The 20082-nt window shown below is 37.0% G+C and overlaps 1 protein-coding gene across 1 annotated transcript; it reads right to left on the bottom strand.

The window, feature by feature from the left end:
• Positions 1–713: 713 nt before the first annotated feature.
• On the bottom strand, positions 714–17103 carry STARD6 (StAR related lipid transfer domain containing 6; the record flags this gene model as incomplete). Its single annotated transcript, XM_073898168.1, is given in 11 exon segments — positions 714–820; positions 822–950; positions 4640–4700; positions 6807–6829; positions 7391–7458; positions 7460–7513; positions 10149–10181; positions 10393–10445; positions 10448–10485; positions 16757–16865; positions 17010–17103. Coding segments are annotated over 11 exon segments (729 nt in total), but the record flags the coding sequence as incomplete, so codon positions are not given.
• Positions 17104–20082: the final 2979 nt, after the last annotated feature.

Raw genomic sequence — 20082 nt, 5'->3', positions numbered from 1 at the left:
TTGAATCTTCATATACTTATATGCACAGTCTTTTAGTTTTAAGAGGAAGGATTTGGGAGGAATGGGTTACTACATCTTGGCCAGAACCAGAAACTGATTCATGATTCATTCAATTTTAAATTTTAGATATCATTCTTCATACATTCTATTGGAATTCTTCTCAATTTTTATGAGATCATAAGATCTTTTTATTTGTAAATGATCAGTTTAAGCAGTAAGCAAAGAAAGAACAATTTAAAATATATTTTAATTTTTAATTAGTGCTGACCTCTGTGTATGTTTTCTTACTGATCCTTTTGCAGAGCCTTTTCTAGGGGAAAAAAAACAACAGATAGAAGTGCGTTAAGAACATTTGTTATTGGGCACCTGGGTGGCTCAGTTGGTTAAGCGACTGCCTTCGGCTCAGGTCAGGATCCTGGAGTCCCGGGATCGAGTCCCGCATCGGGCTCCCTACTCAGCAGGGAGTCTGCTTCTCCCTCTGACCCTCCCCCCTCTCATGTGCTCTCTCTTTCTCTTTCTCTCTCTCAAATAAATAAATATCTTTAAAAAAAGAACATTTGTTATTAACATCATCCTTATATGAGATTAAAAACTATATTTAATGCTGTTCTCTTGTACAACTATGAGTTCTTACTTCCACAGAATGCCTTCAGTAATTTGTACAAGGATACAGTCTAGAATAGTGTAACAGTATTTATGCATACTGACTTGGAAGTAAACTGCAGTAACTGCCACACATGCTCTTCTATGGCCTCACTCCTTTAGGAATGATGAGTGATCGCTATGATGGTATCCACGTCCTACTGGAGCTGAGTGGCTGCATTCCATCCTTTGCATTGAGGACAAAGCTTACTAAGTTGGAAGGCATGGTTGCTTCAGTTATTGATGGGGACAATTTTCCTCTCATTTCTGTCTGGATAAACATCACTAGTTTGGAATGTGCTGGGTTCCTGTAAACAAAGGAAGAGTTAAAAAATATAAAGATTTTTAGATTTATCTATTGAATTTATAACTTTATAGAAAGCAGGATTCTTGTCTCATTCACCATGGATTCCCTCCAAAGTGCTGATGATAGGACAAACAGTTACTGAAGGAAGGGGGGAAGGAAGGGTACAAAAAAAGGGCAGAGTGATTTGCACTCATAAACATTTTACCTAGAAATATTAAGTAGTCAGACTATACGTTACAGTCTTCAGTCAGCTTTTCCTTTTTGCCATTTTGTTAACTTTTTTAAATTACAAAAGTAATGTATGCTTATAAAAATTTAAACAATACAGAATTTTCATAATTATCCTGTTCCCCAGAGCTAATCACTATTTATACTTTCGTCTGTATCTTTTCAGACTATTGTCTATGTATATACAAAGATAGCATACATATATGTATACCTACCCCACACGTTTTTTAAAAAACAAGATAACCTTTTTCTGCAACTAGCTTTCTTTTCCCTCGTAGAAGAATATCATGCACTTCTTTCTGTTGATACATACGTATCTGCTTGTTTTTCATGACTGTATTATAATTATAGTATTTCATTCTCTATGTAATCAATCCTTTATTGATTATCATTTGGGTTTTTCCCTCAGTTTTTGCTACTATAAATAAAGCTGCAATAAAACATCTTTGTAATGTATCCATTTGCACTTCTACAAATACATGGAATTTCTAGGTCAAAGGTTTTGTGCATTTAATATTTTGAAATATTCTTTCCAAATGACATTAGGAGGACTGTAGTATTTTATATTCTAACCCAGTAATCTTCAAACTGGAGTATGTGAAGACTTTCCAAAGGGTATGAGAGAATGAATAACATTTAAAGGAATAAATTTACAAATCTCTAACTTCCATATGTACCTTTTCCCTAGACTGATCTGAGTCCATCTCTGATGGAAATGTAGGCTTCTCCTTTTCCACTAGCCTGTTCATATCATCCTTCTGTTGCTTTACAGAACAAAGGTACTGTCATCTTCCCTGAATACTATGGTACTTTAGCATACTGGCATATAAAAAAGTGGTACTCTGGCATATAAAAAAGTGAATGACAGAAAGTGAATGACTAGTGATTGGGTAATAAATCCTTACCAAATTATGTCGTCAATTCTTTGCTTTCAATAGAATTTAAGGATCTAACTTAGTTGTCAGCTGATAGGTCATTAAAAATAGTTTTTGATTATAGGTCACTATGTAATTTATGGTACATAACACAAAAGAATTCAAGGCATTTAATGAAAGTCCTGGAATTACACTCTTTTCATTTTAACCCATTTATTTATGCAAACATTTTCTCAGTGCTTACATTCATAAAAATGCAAAGTAGAGTAGACAATAGTAAGTGCTATCTCATTTTATTAGTATTATCAATACACAGTTAAATGAGTTGTAATTGTTAGAAGCATGGACTCTGGAACCAGTTTGCACTGGTTTGAAGCTGAGCTTTGCTATTACCTATGTTTAACCTCGAGAAAATTAATCTCTCTGGACTTCCATTTTCTTTCTGCAAAATGGAGATAGTAGTACCTACTTCACGAGGTTATTGGGAGGACCAAATGAATCAATATATGTAAATTGTTTATAAAGTTCCTGGCACAAAGTAAGTGCTATTTAAGTTTTGCTAATAATAAAAGGTGTGTTTTCATTAAGTTTGCTTTTATATTTAGTAGTTATGTAACATTTGGTAATATATTTTTTATTTTGATCATGTAATAATAATTTAATCTAGTACACACATATATTTTGTAACATTTAGATACTTAAGGTCACAGGAAATAAAATGGAGTTTTAAAATTAAACACTTAATTTTTCAAAGAAGAATGACAGGGTGATTAATAAAAGAATAAAAGAATTCAAACCATAAAATATATTCTATTAGGACTAAATTATATGGGGGAAAAAGTAAGAACGTGGGAGCAAGGAGAAAATCAATGATGTAAATTTCTGACTGTTAGAGGTTGTATGTATTTTGAAATTGATAGTTATGGTAGGTTTCCAGTTATTATGGTATTCAGAGTTTATTGGATATGTTTACAAGAATGATATAACACTTTTTTTAGAGTGTCAATATTTAGAGTGCTGAAAATTGCACCCTCTTAATCCTATGAAAAATTTTAATATTAATTTAAAAATGTGCAAGGCAAAGTACAGTTTTACAAAATTCTTTTGGGGGGTATGAAGACCACTCTTCCAACAAACCCTGTGTCCATTTTCTTATACTCTTGTCTATGGAGTTTAGACTATTTTCACAGTGCCTCAGGCAGCTAGATTGAGAATATTCACTAGCTTTTGAAAAGGTCTTAAAGTTTGCTAGGGCTTTAAATGCTTCAGAAGATCTTTCCAGTATTTACTAAACAGTACCTTTACTACTGATAATAAATTTTATAAGTTTACTATATGACTTGTTTACAAATGTTGGCTGCCCAAAAATGTTGTGCTGCATGGAAAGAGAAGATACAAAAGAGTCACTTTTTTGTCAGTACCTTTCTCTGAGACTATGGATGAGACTGTATCTTTTCCTCTAACAGGATGCTAAGCAGAGTTCCCACCCTAGATGGGATGTCTAGATCAGAGCTTTTGTCCCATGTTTTTTGCAGTGGAAAGGGAAAGTTGACAAGATGCAGGAAGGAGACTTAGCCTGTGAAACACACATCAGAATGTGTGGCTTCCCAACTACAGTCCCTGCCAACCACTGATTTATCCAACTGATCTGAAGCAGTAATCCTTCCCTTGTTTTGATTCCTCCTGCTGTGGAGAATAAAGTCTTGACCATAGATTCAAAATTGACAGGTGGGTGGAAAGACCACCATTGTTACCATCTGCACCAATGATCCTGTCCATTAATGTACGTAATTGTGAATTTCAGTTCTCTAATTCAGTAGAGAAAACATTAAGGAATACAGTCTAAAATGTAATTTTATTTTGACTTTCTTCACGTTTTTTTTTTCCTCCTCTGATTGAGAGGTTTTTATCTGGCCAATATAAAATTTTACATGTTTTTATGTGCCAATATCTTTTACTTGTATAATATCATTTAGCAAAAACTAAAACTTAAAGAATTTGTGAAATGATATACATTGAATTAATGTACATACACTTACAAAATATGTGTATTTTATGTTACCATTTATCCCTAGGCTGGTTACTTATAGGCAGTGACTACTCTGATTTCTCTAGCTCTTTCCAAATGTACCTATTGTAGGTCTCATTCTGCAGGTATTTGTAGGTAGTCCGCTGGAAAGAATTCATTTAAGGTAAAGCATTCATTGCTGATAAATGTGAGCGTATTATAATTCTAGGGAAATGTATTTTTAATTTACAAAAAGTCCTTAATAATTCACAGAAGTAACTCAAATGGAGAAATAGAAATCATCAGGTTAAGATTCACTGGGGATGAGGGGATAGAGGGAATGTGTATGTGTGACTAGTCCCAGAGACCTCAAATCATACTTTTTAGGGAATTGTCCATTCTGATGATGAAAATACTTATAAAATTTTTTAAATTGCATTTAGGTTAGGGGCAATTTTTTTCCCCTAACAGTACGCTAGCACACACTCCTACCAGTGAGTTAGGAACCCTTTAGTAGAAATGACAAATTGAACTAAAAAACTTGTTAAAATAAAATAAACAAATGCAAGTAACACTTACTCTTGCAGAGGAGAACATATATAGCCACAAATTTTGAAAATTTGAAAATTTGAAAATTCCTCTCAAATTTTCTCATGCTATTATCTCTAAAGATGCTGTTACCCTTTACATACAAGAAAAAGTATTAAAAGTATCATTTAATTACTTTCTGAGATTTCGAGCAAAAGAAGAAATCACAAAGGAAAAGACTATTTCATTAGGATAGTGGGTTTATAAGATTTTTTTTGGTTAATCATTATTTATTATTTCTTAGAGATTAGATCCTTTTTAATCTACTTATTTTTTAAGTTTTTATTTGAATTCCAGTTAGTTAACATACAGTGGATTATTAGTTTCAGGTGTACAATATATGTGATTCAACATTTACATACAACATGTTCATCATTTTTTTTAAAGGTTTCTTTTTTTTAAGATTTTATTTATTTGAGAGAGAGAATGAGATAGAGAGCATGAGAGGGGAGAGGGTCAGAGGGAGAAGCAGACTCCCCGCTGAGCAGGGAGCCCGATGCGGGACTCGATCCTTGGACTTCAGGATCATGACCTGAGCCGAAGGCAGCCGCTCAACCAACTGAGCCACCCAGGCACCCAACATGTTCATCATTTTCTAAATAAAATATTTGACATGGTTATTTTGTCTATCAATAAAGATAGTTTTTTTTTTAAAGATTTTATTTATTTGACACAGAGAGACATAGCACGAGAGAGAACACAAGCGGGGAGAGCGGGAGACGGAGAAGCAGGCTTCCCGAGGAGCAGCGAGCCCGACGTGGGGCTCGATCCCAGGATCCTGGGATCCTGACCTGAGCTGAAGGCAGATGCTTAACGACTGAGCCACCCAGGCACCCCAATAAAGATAGTTTAAATGCTCTTTTCTGCCAGAGCACCTGGTGGCCTAGTTGGTTAAGCATCCAGCTCAGGTCGTGATCTCAGGTCCTGGGATCGAGCCCTGGGTCGGGCTCCATGTCCAGCGTGGAGGCAGCTTGGGATTTTCTCTCCCCTCCCCCTGCCCTCTCTCTGTAACATAAATAAATAAATCTTAAAAAAAAAAAATGCTCTTTTCTGCCAATTCACTGTACCTAATTCAAAGTATAATTACAAATCAGTAGAGTTTGTTTTAGGAATTATGCAGCATAACTATATTGTATGTGAATGTAAAAGGGAGGTGATTTGATTATGATTGTTTATGATAATTATATAGACTCTAAAAATATTTTTTTAAATATATTTGTTTTTTCTGTGCAACAGAGCCTAATGTGTTGGCATAGAGGTACTGCCAGAGGTGATTTTAAGACATTTTTTCTCTGTTTAAAATATGGAGATTATCCTTGTCTTTCTTTAAAATTTTTTGTTGTTGTTATATTCCACAAACAGGTATGGGTCTTTTGTGAGGCATATGGTATGATAGCACAGATTTTGGAAACTCAGAAGACTTGAGTTTTAATTCTGGTTCAGGTGCATATTAGCTATGTAACTTAATTTCTGTGAACTTTAGTTTCCTCATTGGTGAAATAATGCACACAAAATATTTAGCTCAAAGCAAGCTGTGTAGTAAGTTAAACAACAAAGGGAACATTAAGAAGAAAACTCAGTATTCATCAAAAATTCATTTAAAGAAAACTGCTTAAAGCAGATTTAGTATTGATCACTGGGTGATTGAGTACTACTACTATTTGTTTATTTTAACTTCGATAATTCTTTTTTACCTTCCCTCTGACCACTAAAAATGAGATTGAAGTGGTCTGCTTCAAAATACAGAAAATAACAGACCTATAATTCAGACATGCAGTATTTTGTGCTATAGACGGTGAATAAAATTTTATGTACTCTCATTTAAGAAGGAGACAACTGTATGAAACTGTAAGAGACGCCTACAGAGAAGCACTGAATCTCAGGCCTTGGTGGCATGCTGCAACAGAACTGTGTTTAAGTGAGTGCTGTTAGCAGAATGATGACGCAGTCTGGACTCTGAAACTTGAGTCCTACAGACAGAGCAGAGCAAATGAAACCTTGTTGGAAAATAATAATTAACAGCACTTAATTGTCCTATCCCCAAGAAGTTTACGGTAGAGAAGGCTATTCAGATAGGAATGGTGAGATTAAATTGAAATCTGGAGAAAAACAGGGCTCTAGGCCACTGTCCTACCAAAGTCCCTTCACTAGGAGTTACTACATTTATCTGAGTCCAAAGATCTTTGTGGTATGAAATGGTATGTTTTAAGTGAATAAAGCAAGTTAGGAAATAATTATACATTTGCATTTTACATAGTGATACATTTTTGGGAGGGCTAAGGATATATCAAAACCTTCAATTTCTAAAAGAAATATAAGCACATTTATATAAAGACTAATCTAATGGAAATTTCTTACAGAATTTTATCAGTTCCAGAATATGCCCATTCTACACGATTCAAATATAACATTATATATCCAAAGATTGTGTCTTAGTAGTTTTAAAATATATGCTGTGAGGTTTTTGCAAGTATCTGTCTATACCCAGGGCTACTTGGTATAAGCTGCAAAAAGCCCAAGCAAGAGATGCCATAATTATTGACTGATGTAAATGGCACCTCCAGTGTTGGGTAAAATGTCAGGATTCTTTGTCTATATTATACATATGTTTATCAGTCTCACTAAGTAAATAAAAAAATAAAAATTAATTGAAAACACAGTAACTTCCAAACTGTGGGTTAAAGGAAAACACATTTATTAATGTCTTATACTAATTCCAAAATGTGGGCAAAATGTTTCAACTTACAACTGATAATATCCATATTCCCTTGGTAGTGCTCGAGGTACACTAAGTCGATAAAGTCTCGGGGGGGAAATTGAGCCCATGGCAAAACTTGGTGTAATGGTATGACATATGAATGTGTCCTGGAACAAATCAAACCATAAAGATTGCAACAGTTATTTGATATCTATTCTTTGTATCATTTCCCAAAGAATTTCACTGCATAAGGTTAGCTACTATGTGGAAAAAGCAGGGCTTTGAAGTTATAAGAAGTTATCATCTTGCATTTTCAGTGTTAAAGGATCATTAGATCTATAAGTGCAAGGTAACAAAAGCAAAATTAAGCCAATGGGACTACATCAAACTAAAAAGCTCTGCACAGCAAAGGAAACCATAAATAAAATGAAAAGGCAATGTACAGAATGGGAGAAAGTAATTTGTAAATCATATATCTGGTAAGGAATTAATGTAAGTGTAGAAAATTCAGAATGGAATCGTGTTGTCATCTATTCTTTGAATTTTTATTTTATTTTTTTATTATTTTTTAAAGATTTATTCATTTGACAGAGACACAGGGAGAGAGGGAACACAAGCAGGGGGAGTGGGAGAGGGAGAAGCAGGCTTCCCGCTGAGCAGGGAGCCCGATGCGGGGCTCGATCCCAGGACCCTGGGATCATGACCTGAGCCGAAGGCAGAAGCTTAATGACTGAGCCACCCAGGTGCCCCTACTCTGAATTTTTAGTTGAAGACATTGAAGCCTAAGAGATTAAATCACATGCAAACTAGAGATAAGTACAGAACTAGAACCCATGTTCCTGATTCCCAGGACAGTACTATTTCTACCGGTTCACACTGGCTAGGTAATATATTCTGAAAAATACATTGGTTTAGCACCCTGGTGCCTCAGGTCCTGCCTCTCTGCCTGCACCCTGTCTTGACCTCCCCATGTGGCTCCTGGAGGTGTGCCGTGTACTTTTTCCAGGACTTGTGAGTAATAAACTTCTCTATTTCAATTTCTCTTGTGGTCTTTTGTTGAAATGTGGCTCGCCATCTGGCACCCTGTGCTCCATTTAACAAATGCCAATTTAACAAAGTTGGAATAGTCCTCCTCTCCCAGGCTGTGACTAAGGATTAATGAACTGCTGTTGATCTCATTTGTCTAGTGTGGGATGTCATGTGTTTGAATCCCTCCCTCATTAATGGGGGTGAATGAATCAGTTAAAACACATCCCTGGAGATGCATACTATGAACATTCATAGGAAGGTAAAATATTCTTACAGTGTAATGCTACTCAGAGATATGTAGTATATTGGAAAGGGCACAGAATTTGGAATTAGGAGATCAAGTGTTAAGTCATGGTTCTACCACATATTGGCTGTGGTGTCCCTGGGCAAATCACATAATTGCTCTGAATCTGTTGCTAGGTTTTTTTGATGCCAAATATAGTATTCTTTCCATTATTACAGTTGACTTGCAGTAATAGCAGAAATATATGATGTATGAATGGAACTGTATAATCAGTCATGAAAGAAACAGTCCAATGTTTGAATTTTCATTTCTGATGGACTGTTTCTCAAACTGAATGTTTAAATCCCAAGAGGGTAATGGAAAGGTGTTTTTTGTGGATAGGAACTTCAGAACCTTTCTACAAAATGAAACATTTACTTTCCTGGGCTTTTCTACAACCTCTCCCCACTCCCAAGCTTTAAATTCAATTTAATAAAAGGAGGCAAAGGTAACCTACAGAATTCTAAGTAAATGATAAGGTGATGGCAGATATGTGGGACATTTGTTTTGATGTGTGGAATGTGGCTTGGAGACACAAAGGACCAAAGACCTGGAATTTTGCAAAAGCAATTGTTTGTGAAAATCATAAAAATTTGCTTTATGACTCAATTTTTCAAAACAGCTTATTTTTTTAAAGATTTTTTATTTATTTATTGAGAGAGAGAGAGAATGGTAGAGAGAGAGCATGAGAGGGAAGGAGGTCAGAGGGAGAGGCAGACTCCCCGCCGAGCAGGGAGCCCGATGTGGGACTCGATCCCGGGACTCCAGGATCATGGACCTGAGCTGAAGGCAGTCGCTTAACCAACTGAGTCACCCAGGTGCCCCAAAGTATAGCAGTCCTAATAAATAAGAGGTCTATAGTGTGCTGCCCTGATTCTCTCTTAAATTCGGTCTTTTCTCTCACCTCTATGACTTCTTAAACTTTCTACTCTAATTGTATTTTCCTTTTCTCTGTTTTTATACTTCCTCTTCATCTATTTATTTGAGATAATATATTTGAAAGCAAGTCTAAAACTACAACCATCTATATAATGTGATTCCATACTGTATCCTTACTCTTAAAAAAAGTTACATGCTGTTTGCTCTTAAGTCCCTACAGTATGTCTGCATTATTCCTGTTATCTAATGTATTATAACTAAGATAAATCTACTGACTTCCTAGCAACAAGGCATGCTTAATCTTTTTTTCCACCTAATGGAGGAGGTGAATAAAGTTCAAACCCCTCAAGACCAAAGACACACATTTGCAAGAGTTAGCTAGATTCAGAATGTGCTAAGTCTTTACAACAGAATCAAGCTAATCGGAATTAAACTTTTCACTAATAATGAGGGAAGTTTTAAGACTTTTATGAAGATTTCAATTCTAGCCTATAAAATATGAAGTATCTATATCATCTTGTCTACATCACACAGGTTTAATATACTTAAATCACTAATAAAACTAAAAATATATTGATACAGTAAAAGTCCACTATCATACAGCAAATTACTGAATCAATCTTGTGTACCATATTATACACTTTCTTTTTTTTTTTTTAAGATTTTATTTATTTATTTGAGAGAGAGAGAATGAGAGGTAGAGAGCACGAGAGGGAAGAGCGTCAGAGGGAGAAGCAGACTCCCTGCTGAGCAGGGAGCCCAATGTGGGACTCGATCCCGGGACTCCAGGATCATGACCTGAGCCGCAGGCAGTCGCTTAACCAACTGAGCCACCAGGCGCCCCATATTATACACTTTCAATGATTTATCCCATGCAACTCTGTTTCCAGGTTTGTAGAGGAAATCAGTTTAGTTGTTGATTCTGGAATTATTCCTTCAACACGATATCTGCAGTTAACAAAACAGAGAAAATCAAAATTTAACAAGTTTCATCTAAGCTCAAAATATAATGCTATCATAGCATAAAGTAGGTTAATTTAGCAAATAACAGGAAAGAACACTTGAAAGTAATATCAGCAATTCAAAACACTAATATTCAATTGGAAGTAGCCAGGTTTATTTAAATAAGCACTGGCATAACTAACATAAGTTATTTCAAAATGTATTTTTCTACAAATCTTGTTTATACTGTTCTATAGTTGTCTTTTTAGAGGGGGCTACTTTCCTTTAGGATTTTTCTAAAATCTTTTTCATAAATATTTACCTGCCATATTTATCATAAGCCAAATGTAATTGATGAGACGTTTGTGTGGTTACACATTCAGTATCTTTTTTTTTTTTTAAGATTTTATTTATTTATTTGACAGAGAGAGACACAGCGAGAGGGAACACAAGCAGGGGGAGTGGGAGAGGGAGAAGCAGGCTTCCCGCTGAGCAGGCAGCCCGGCGGGGCTCGATCCCAGGACCCTGGGATCATGACTTGAGCCAAAGATAGACGCTTAACCAACTGAGCCACCCAGGCGCCCCACACATTCAGTATCTTCTAGACCCAATTCTTAATTTAAGGATGTAATGTGTCTAAAGCAGTGGTCAGCAAATTTTTCAGGCCAGATGGTAAATAATTCAGGCTTTGCAGGCCACATGATCTATGTTGCAACTCTTCAACTTTGCTAGGGTAGCAGTAAAGTAGCCACAGACAATACATAATGAATGAGGATGTCTGTGTTATAATTGAACCTTATTCACAGACAGTGACTTTTGAATTTCATTTATTTTTTATTTTATTTATTTATTTTTTAATTTTTTTTAAAGATTTTATTTATTTATTTAATTGACAGAGACAGAGAGAGAGATACAGCGAGAGAGGGAACACAAGCAGGGGGAGTGGGAGAGGGAGAAGCAGGCTTCCCGCCGGGCAGGGAGCCCGACGTGGGGCTCGATCCCAGGACCCTGGGATCATGACCTGAGCCGAAGGCAGATGCTTAACCAACTGAGCCACCCAGGCGCCCCTCTTTTTTATTTTTTTAAAGATTTTATTTATTTATTTGACAGAGAGATAGACAGAAGAGCACACGCAGAGGGAATGGCAGAGGGAGAGGGAGAAGCAGGCTCCGCACTGAGCAGGAAGCCTGATGCAGGACTTGACCCCAGGACCCTGGGATCATGACCTGAGTCGAAGACAGACGCTCAACCATCTGAGCCACCCAGGCGCTCTGAATTTCATTTATTTTTAACATGTCAGGATTTGGGCAAGTAACTAACCTTTGTGTTTGTCCATCACTTAAATTAGATGTGGTTATCCATCAATGGAATTAAGACAAGATGAGTAAACTGGATTAAAACTCACTATTTAGCAGAAGGTTGTTGAATAAAAATGAAGTCTGAATAGTATTGGCTGTACTCTTCTCCCTGTTAATGATTCTTTCCAAACTGAGGGGATAGGTTTAAGTAAAATCAAAATTAAAAAAAAAAAAAACTCTAAAAAGTTAAAAGTCCTAGGGGAAGTGAGATAAAAACCAAATACTGTTATTAGTCTAAATAATTGTCATATTTATGAATGGTTCTTCCTCTAAAACTTTGTTTTTATGATTTGGCAAATAAGGAATTCATTAGACTATTTCTTTGTATGTTAATTTCTCTTTAAAAGCTCAGTTAGTCCTTAATTTTCTTTATGAGATATCTTCAAATTTCCTTACTATGTAATGTTTCCTTCCTTCAGATCTACAAAGTTTTTAAGAGTTTATTATTAAGCTCTGAATAAGATAGTGAGAAAACAACCTGAATAATTATCAGGTCCTATGAAAAAGAAGTCAGATATAACACAGTTAAAATTTAAGTACAAAACTGTGAAGAGATTTGTATCTACTACCATGGATTTTTTTTTTTATTAATCTGTTCTCTCTCTTTAATTATACTATAAACTTTGAGGATAAAACATTTTTTTTTAAAGATTTTATTTATTTTGCCAGAGAGAAAGAGAGAGTACAATCAGGGGGAGTGGCAGGCAGAGGGAGAGGGAGAAGCAGGCTCCCTCAGCAGGAAGCCCTATGTGGGGCTCGATCCCAGAACTCTGGGATCATGACCTGAGCTGAAGGCAGACGCTTAACTGTCTGAGCCACCCAGGAGTCCCATGGATAAAACCTTTTTGTATTTCTAACTAATATATACAGATCTTCCTTGATTTATGATGAGGTTACACTGAGATAAACCATCATAAGTTGAGAGTATCTTAAATTGAAAATGCATTTAATACACCTAACATCATAGCTTAGCCTCGCCTGCGGTAATCTGACACAAAGCCTATTTTATAAGAAAATGTTGACTATCTCATGTGATTTAGGGAAAGGTCCCTAATATACATATAAGTTTATCAACATTTGAGGATTTGTGATTTTTCCCTATCTACTATTTAGGACAGGGTTTGGCAACCTATGGTCTATAGGTCAAGTCTAGCCTACTTCCTGTTTTTGTCATTAGTTTTACTGAAACACAGCCATACTTATTCATTAATGTATTGTCTGTCTACTAATGTTAGTGCCCTTGTGCTATAATGGCACAAAAATTTGTCTATTTATGTATTGTGTTTCTATGCTATAATGGCTGAGCTAAGTAGTTGTAACAGAGACCGTAGCAGCTGCAAAGCCTAAAATATTTACTTACTCTCTACCCCTGGTTTAGGCTGTCTACTCAGTGGCTGATTTGTTTATTTTTCAGTCATTTGTAAAGGTGAGAAAAGTATAAGTTACAGGTATTATATGACTACAAGGCAGAAATTATTTATTTTGCTTTTTGGAAGATTATAAAACATAGATAAAGTGGTGTCTTGGGCAGAGGGTAGGCTACTAGTCAAAAATTACCTTATCTTAATTCACTAATTGGAGGTATATTAGTGGCTTTTAAAAATATGTAAATATTAAGCCTCTCTGAAAACACAAAACATTTGTGTGTCTTGAGTACTTGAGCCTATCACTCAATGAGCAATTTAGTATCTACTGTGTTCAAGGCTCTCCAGAGATACCAATTTTGTCACACTTGAATCTAAGAACTATATTCTTGTATCTATTGATCGTTAAGATGAACAGTTCATCAGATACTTTACTATGATCTATAATGAAGCTTTTTTCTCATTATACATGAAATGATCTCAGGTCAAATTCAAAATATTTTAACTATTTTCTCTTGTCTTTTACAGTTTCTGACAAACTGTAGCTGGTATATGGAATAACTGCTAGATCGGAATACATTGTTACACTTTTTACAGACCATACATTTCATGAAGCTATGAGGCGGCAATGGAAACCTTTTAGTATGTGTGGATTTGTATCAACATACTAATTTTAATGTCTCCAAATCACTTTATAGCCTTTTATGATTTTTGTGAATGAATGCCAAAAGAGTAACCAGAAGGATGAGGGGGGGAGAAAAATAATGTAAAGTGCCTATTTTGGCACACTAGAATTGCAAATTTGGGGAAGCATCTGTAAGATGATGAAATAGACAGGCTTTTAGTGATCATATTTTTGTCATATCCTATGTGATATTAGAGTTGGGGGTGGGACTTCCAGAGTAGCTGTGTGAGGATTTTAGTAAACCCTCCTCCATAGTGAAATAACTGATGAAATGACTTTAAGAAACAACAATTTAAATTCTCTAGAAAATGACCTAAGGACATTCAGGAAATGGAGAAACATTCATTCAAGAAAGCCTACTAAATCTAGGTAAGAAAAGTAAGAGTCTGTACCAAATGAGCCACTATCAACTTCTAGGCAACACCTCCTCACCCCTGAAAGCCAAAGAGGACCTCCCTCTCCCCACTAACTCCCAGTCTGGGCTATGGTTTCATCCTAGGAGGGGCGGGACACTGACATCTCTCATTCTTGCACCCCCCAGCTCATGCTACATACTCTATGCCCAGCAGGCACTGCTGAGAAGACTGGGGCTTCATTTTCCCCACCCAGAGTTTACTGAAAGGGTGAGAACTCTGTCCAATGCAGTATATACTGGGGCTTATTTCCCCTCCCCCTACAAGAGGGGCAAGCTGAAGTCACGGTACCATTTCTCCCCAATGCCACCCTCACATCCCCTTCCTCCTCATGGATGGAGGTGTCACTCAGCTCCATTAATAGTGCATAGGTTCTGCTCAGGGGCAAAGGCAAGACAAAATGAGCTGGCAGCATCTCAGCTGTGGCTGAGAAAATAGATTTCATTTGGAACAAAATGTGGAGAAATTTTTGAAAAAAAAATACTTTGTTGGTGAACAATTAGAAGAATTACATGGAACTAATGCAAAAGCACAAGAAGACCAGCCAGAAGTAGGGAGAGATACAGTTAGATGAACAACATAAGATCACACTCATCTCTGGCAGGGGGGTTCGGGTGTGGAAGGCTGTGTATATGCAGTAGACTGCCCTGGCTCAGAGCAAATAGAGTGGATATCTTATGTTGTATCTATTCAAGATATTAGAATGGAGGTATGAGGATGCTTTTACTCAGAGCCATCAGAGCAGATGCACTAGGCCGCCCCTATTAGAGTAATTAGAATGGATGTACTAGGATACCCCTACTCAGAGCAATCAGAGTGGATGTATAGGCTGCCCCTATTCAGAGCAATCAGAGTGCATGTACTAGACTGCTCCTACCTACAGAAGAGGGGATGTACTTGGCTGCCCCTACTCAGAGCAAACAAAAGAGGTATACTAGGCTGCTCCTACCCAGAGAAATCAGAGTGCATGTACTAGGCTGCTCCCATCAGAAGTAATTAGATTGTATGTTCTAGGCTGCCCAGTCTCAGAGCAATAAGAGTTTATGTACAAGGCTTCCCGTTCTCAGGAGCAGTAAGAAGGGATGGACGAATTGCACCTACTCAGAGCAATCAGAATGGATGTACTAAGATGCCCCTATTAGAAGTTACCAGATTGTATGTCCTAGGTTGCCCCATACAGAGCAATCAGGAGGATGTACTGGGCTGCCTCTAATTAAATCAATCACAAGGGTGTTATACTAGGTTGCGCCTACTCTGAGCAATCAGATTAGATGTACTAGGCTCTATGCAGAACAGAGTGTATACACTAGGATGTCCCTACTCAGAGCATTCTGATTGCATGTATCAGGCTGCCACTACTATGGAATAATCAGAGTTAATGTGAAAGACTGCCCACTCATAATTATACTGGATGTGCCATACTGCTCTTATTCAGGAATAATCATACTAGATGTACTAGGTTGCCCCTACTCAGAACAATCATATTGGATGTACTAGGCTGCCCCTCACAGAAGCATTCAATGCAAGATATGGGTTGGTGACTTACAAGCATTTTCCAAACTGAAAACGTCAACAAAGAGCTGAAGTCTTACTGGCTTAAGAAACTGAAATATAACCTCTGACACATAATATATTCTGACCACCTTAAAATAAAATCATACTCTCTGCTGCTGTTCTGGAAGAATGTCTGTATGCCCACGACTGTTCCCTCTGAAGAGTGATTGGTTACAGAACTTCCAAGCTAGCTGTCCTTGGCTAAGTGCAGGACAAAATCATAAAACTGCTGAATTGTGAAAACAGTCTGTAAGCCATGCACAGATCTAACTGTAACGGGTAAAAAGTTTACTAGTTTGGGGGTCTTAAGCACAACTTGTGATCAATAAACAGCTTATGTTAACCCCTCCTATAGGCTAAAAGATAAAAACAAGGAAAAAAGTGATTTTGATAACATACAATGATCTATTTGCATTAATGTGATATCATGAGCAATGAATGAACAACTCTTAAGAATAAGATTAAAAATGTCAGCACAATTTCTCTCAGTGTAGTTATATTTGAAATAACGGGATCCTCAAAAGTATCCTCAAAAGCAGCTTTCAGAAAACATTACATATATCAGCAAGAGAAGTAAATTGGGGAAATAAACTTTATTTTTTAGTGGTTCATTTAATGGAAAGGTGAAATGTTTGAAAGGCTACAAAACACTACTGTGATCAAGAAAATACCAATCTGCTTTTATAGTAATTATTTCTTGAGGTAGAAATTTCCTATCTTAATGAATTATTCACTTGACTTTTTTTCCTGATTGTCGTCAAGTTTGAAAATGATTAGGTGGTACATAACTGCTCTAATTTATTAATATCACATTTCAACCCAGTGACTTTATAATTAATTTCTATTTCCTGATCACTAACAAGCAATGTTATAGCTAATGAACCAGCACTGAATTCTAGATACATCAATGCCACTGAATTCAAAACAACTATCAAAAGGATATGGAGTTTTTTAGAAGCCTTGCTGGAAACAGTTATCTTTTTCTCAAAGGGGAATAAAAATCCAGAAATAAATTAGCTGTCAAATACAGAAAAAAAAAATACAAACAAACAAGAAGTAAAAATATATTTTTTGGTCATAAAAAATATTTTTGGAAGTCTTTTTGAATCACTTCTCATTAAAAAATAAACTCTTGAAACATATTTAACTTATTTTCTTACTGAAGTCTAAACCACTTTCCAGCCTGATGTGTCTTGACTGTATTCTAAAACTTCTTGAGCAGTTTCTTGGGCAAGTGCCTTATAGTCCCTCTACCTGCAAAGTTGTAAAAACAGACAACTGGTAAAAATATAACTATACAAAACAATTTTTAAATGCTCTATTACATTTTAATACTATTTCTACAGTATCTGTTACATAATAATGAACAATAGCTACTTATTTTTTGTTAAGTTTTTACTTAATAATTGCTAAGTGTATGAATGCATGAATTCCTTCTTCCTTCTTCATAATCATTCAAATGAGAAAATGTGGTATAGTACAAAGAGTAGGCTTTGGACTCAAAGAGACCTGGGTCAAATCCTGTCTCTGCCACTAGTTGTGAACCACATTATTAATATTTCCATTTTTCCATTTTCTGGGATAATAACTAACTCTGTAGAATTAATGTGAGCATGAAATGAGATAATGCATTTAAATGTCCTCGCCCATTGCCTGGCATGTAATAGTTATTCAATAAATCATTAATATTTCCAACAGCTTAATCATGCTTCCTTTCTCTTGTAAAGCATCATAATCTGTTAATCATGTGTTTTTGGGAATTAGTCTTTTTAAAGTGAGGGCAATGGGACTAAATGATCTGACATTTGGCTTCCTCTCCAAAGGCAACTCCTACCTGTCTTCTCTTCCACCTCAGCTCCAATCATATTGACTTGGCTGTTCCTCAAATACAACCAAGCATCTTCCTACCTCAGGATCTTTGTACTTGCTTTTCCCTCTGCTTGTAACATTCTTCCCAAATATGAATGACAGATTCCTCTTCATTGGTGTCTTTGTTTAAATGTTTCCTCTTGAGACAGGATCAAGTTCAAATCAATTCAATATGAACATATTTATGGAACCCTTTACTAGTGATTAGGTACTGTAGTAGGTGTGGCAAAAACAGTTGAGTAAGATACTATTTCTGTTCTGAATGGGTTCAAGAAACTGGAGTCTCATTGGTCCTTTGGTTCATTATCTAGTTTTCATTTAGGGTGGTTTTATGGTGGAAGGAATATGACAACACACAGCTGGATTCAAATCCTAACTTTGCCACTCACCACATACTATATTATTTTGAATAAATTGCTCAACCTTTGAACTTCAGTTTTTACATGTATAGATTGGGGATGGTAATACCTATCTCATGGGGTCATTATAAGGATTAAGTGAGTTAATAAATGCAAAAGTGATTGAAACAGTGTGGGACCCCTTCTTGATGATCAGAAACATTAGTTTCTTTTCTTGAAATGACATTTAAATCTACCTTTTAAAAAACTCTCCAAAGAGCTGCCTCAATAAAACTTCTTAAAGTTTAATTATCAGAACCATGTCTTAATTAGCTCTCGCTTAAAGCTCTAAGTTGGATCATAAATCCACTTTCCCTTGTTTAGTTCTCCAGCAAGGCATAACACCTAGTTGACATCTATATTTGAAAAGCTTTAGAAAAACCATTACAACTCCTTTTTCCTAGTAGACGTTTGGTTTCCTTTCCTTTCCTAATAGATCTAGTCCAGAATTTTAATAATTATTGGGACTCTTCTCCAAATCCTTGTGGAGATCTCCATATCCCTTAACCTGTGAAGGAACAAAGGAAAATTATTTTGATCCATGAATTAAGTCAATATATTTGATCACTTCCTTTACATTTTCTCCATGTCTTTTGTTTTTACTTTATGTCCTCATTAGGAAACATTTGCTATATATGCGAAAGCAAAAGGCAGTAAGAGAAATGTTAATAATCGTGTTTATGAAAAGAACCTTTAAGAAATTATCTTAGAGAAGGACAGGTTAAAAAAACATTCAGGTGGAATGTAAATAAAGATGTCTAACTTTTTTAGCTCATGCCATCAACAATTCTTGGCTAGTCCCTGACCTGTGCTTGTCCCAGCACATATAACTCAGTTCTTTATTTCCAATCAGCAACATGCTTGATATTGAGTGATCTAGAAAAGGCACCAATTACTGGAACATAGCACTAGAGTATAAATTCCTGCAGGGACTTCCACTCATTTTCAAATCCCTAGCACTTACTGCCACAATAAATATGTTTAATTGAGCCACTTAACTGAATTTTATGGCTTGTGGACTTTTTCATTTGCTAAGAAAAAAGGAAAGGCTAAGTTTAGTGCGCCAGAGAGGGTGAAAAGAGAATAAAGAGCAAGACTACAGTTGCATTACCTGGTGATGTAACATCGGATGAACTGGAAACATATTCAGGTGGAGTAATGGTCAGGGATATCTTCACCCAGAGTCAGTGGAAAATAAACATAAACCAATATTGAGATGGCATCTTTTTTTGATACACCACTTGGTTGAAACTGGATTCTTCGCACCTCATAGCCTGTCCCAGCCTCGCAGACAGAGTCACACATGTTGTTAGTGGGTCTGTACATCTGTTTGTATAATCTCCCTTTCTCTGGGCTGCCTGACTGGGTCCCCAAATCCGTGCTGGGTCACTGCCATTCTTCCCTGGGAATCAAGGTCCCCAAGGAATTTGTTAAATCCATTCCTGGCCAAACTCCCTCCTCCAATCCCGCATCTGCTCTGAGAGTGAGGGGCTGGCAGCCAGACCAAGAAGGCCCGGGCGCAGGGATGCGATGTGGAAGGCACTGGGGAGAGAGGGAAGGATGTTGTCTGGGGAGCTGCCCCTCCAACCCCGGCTGGAGGTGGTGTCTTATAATGGGAGGGGGTGCTCCGAAAGCGGAGAGGCCGAAGTCAACATGGCAGCCGCCAGCGCCCCCGAGTCTCCTTCCCCACCTCATCCCCTCACACACGCCCGGGGAGCCCGCAGTGGGAAGCTCAGCCTGTCGTGAGCGCCGAGTGGCCCCAAAGAGCGGTGACGGAGGTGGGGAGGGCGTGCGGGGCAGCGACGCCGACGCAGTCCGGAGACCCCCCCCTCTCCACCTCCACCCCAGAAAGATGAGGAGGGAGAAACTACATTTCCCAGCATGGAGTGCTACCAAACGCCCCGCGGCACCCTCTTTCCCCCGCGGCCCCCGCCCCTCGCCCCGCTGCCCCAGGCGCAGAGC

Source organism: Callorhinus ursinus, unplaced genomic scaffold (genome assembly GCF_003265705.2).
Source record: "Callorhinus ursinus isolate GAN/ISIS: 27379988/994484 unplaced genomic scaffold, GSC_fseal_2.0 scaffold11, whole genome shotgun sequence".
NCBI classification, from domain to species: Eukaryota; Metazoa; Chordata; class Mammalia; order Carnivora; family Otariidae; genus Callorhinus; species Callorhinus ursinus.
Note: the sequence above shows the minus strand (reverse complement) of the source record. Positions and strands in the feature narration are given on the sequence as shown.